This window comes from Passer montanus, unplaced genomic scaffold (genome assembly GCF_014805655.1).
Source record: "Passer montanus isolate IOZ18808 unplaced genomic scaffold, ASM1480565v1 scaffold736, whole genome shotgun sequence".
NCBI lineage: Eukaryota > Metazoa > Chordata > Aves > Passeriformes > Passeridae > Passer > Passer montanus.
In genome coordinates this window covers 1-1,840 of record NW_024372548.1, presented here as the reverse complement: position 1 = coordinate 1,840, position 1,840 = coordinate 1, and the positions used below count along the sequence as shown (strand labels likewise).

Below are 1,840 nucleotides of genomic sequence, written 5' to 3'. Positions count from 1 at the left end.
CAACTCAACACAACACAACCCAACTCAACCCATCCCAACTGGGTCAACACAACCCAAGTCAACCCAACCCAACTTGGTCAACACAACTCAACCCAACCCAACCCAACACGGTCAACACAACTCAACCCAACCCAACCCAACACGGTCAACACAACTCAACCCAACTCAGCTTCACTTGGACAACTCAAGTCAAGTCAACCCAACCCAACCCAACACAACTCAACACAACTCAACCCAACTTTACATGGTCAAGTCAAGCCAACTCAAGTTAAGTCAACTAAACTCAAACTGTTCAACACAACTCAACCCAAGTTGGTCAGCTCAACCCAACCCAACCACACGCAACCCAGCCTGGGCCACCCAACCCAACCCAGACAAACCCAACGGACCAACCCAAACTGGGCCGAGCCCGCCGGGGCCAGCCCCACCCAACCGAAGCCACGCCCACCTTTGGCGCGGTGATCCTCCTCCTTGGGGCAGTGCCCCCCTTCCCACCACTTCCTCTTGAGGATCTCCAGCCGGTTGTTCTCCTGCAGCTGCAGGATGGCCAGCGTGATCTCGTCGCGGAACGGCGACCCTGCCAGAGGAGGGGACGAGGGACACGACACCGGGGGGAGGTCCCACCTGCTTTCCCGGGGGGGGGCGGGAACCCCACCCCGGCCCCGCCCCGGCCCCGGCCCCGCCCCCCCGGCCCCGCGGTACCCAGCGGCATGCCGATGCCGTAGCCCTTGGTGTCCAGCAGCCCCCCGATCTGCGTCAGGTTGCAGTTGTGGCGCCGGTGGTACTCGTTCATGGTGGACTCCAGCAGGAAGGCGTACTTGGAGTTGAGGACGCGCGCGATGCCCTCCTCCGTGCTCTTGACGAAGACGCTGGGCTGCTTGGAGTGCATGTAGTTCCACATCCGCTGGTAGGTCTGGTAGCGCGGGGTTGAATTGCATTGGGATGGGTCAAGTTGGGTTGGGTTGGGTAGGGTTGGGTTGGGTTGGGTTGAGTTCGATTGGGGTGGGTTGACTGATTGATTGGTTGGGTGTATTGATCGGGTTGGGTTGATCCATTGGTTGGACTGATTTATTGGTTGGTTGGGTTGATTGATTGATTGATTGGTCCACTGGGTTGATTGGGTGGGTTTATTGATCGGGTTGGGTTGATCCATTGGTTGGATTGATTTATTGATTGGTTGGGTTGATTGATTGATTGATTGATTGGTCCACTGGGTTGATTGGGTGGGTTGGTTGACCGGGTTGGGTTGATCTATTGGTTGATTGGATGGATTGGATTGATTGATTGACTGATTGATCAGGTTGATCGGGTTCACTGATTGACTGATTGATCGATCGGGTTGGGTTGGGTTGGCTGGTTGAGTTGATTGGGTTGATTAATCATTTGATTGAGTTAAATGACTGGATGGATCGCCTTGATTGATCAACCAATGGGGTCGATGGATCAATCAGGCTGATTGATTGATTGATTGATTGGCCGATTGCGTCAGTTGGGTTGGTTGGGTTGGTTGGGTTGATTAATCATTTGATTGAGTTAAATGACTGGATGGATCGCCTTGATTGATCAACCAATGGGGTCGATCGATCGACCGATGGGGTCGATGGACCGATCGATCGATCAGGCTGACCGATCGATCCGTCGATCCGGCCCCTGACCTGGAAGAAGGTCATGGTGGAGCCGGCGTGGATGGTGCCGTACTCGATGTTGGTCTGGTCGGCGAGGTCGTCGGCCGACTCCACTGGCACCTCCATGCGCTGCACGGTCAGGAACGCCGCCAGGTTGGCCGTGTACGACGAGATGATGATGAGGGTGAACGCCCACCTGCGGGGGGGCGGGGGCA

General features: G+C 55.9%; 1 protein-coding gene across 1 annotated transcript in view; it reads right to left on the bottom strand.

Moving 5' to 3' along the window:
* Nucleotides 1-1,816, bottom strand: part of LOC120512486 (glutamate receptor ionotropic, kainate 5-like) — a gene marked incomplete at its 3' end in the record, with an annotated part of 2,337 nt that extends 521 nt beyond the window's left edge. Inside the window, exons 1-3 of the mRNA XM_039730841.1 lie at nucleotides 1,656-1,816; nucleotides 703-928; nucleotides 386-577 (exon numbers count right to left, since the gene is read on the bottom strand). Coding sequence (XP_039586775.1) covers nucleotides 386-577; nucleotides 703-928; nucleotides 1,656-1,751 — 514 coding nt within the window. The remainder of the gene's footprint in view (nucleotides 1-385; nucleotides 578-702; nucleotides 929-1,655) is intronic.
* Between the last annotated feature and the right edge of the window lie 24 nt (nucleotides 1,817-1,840).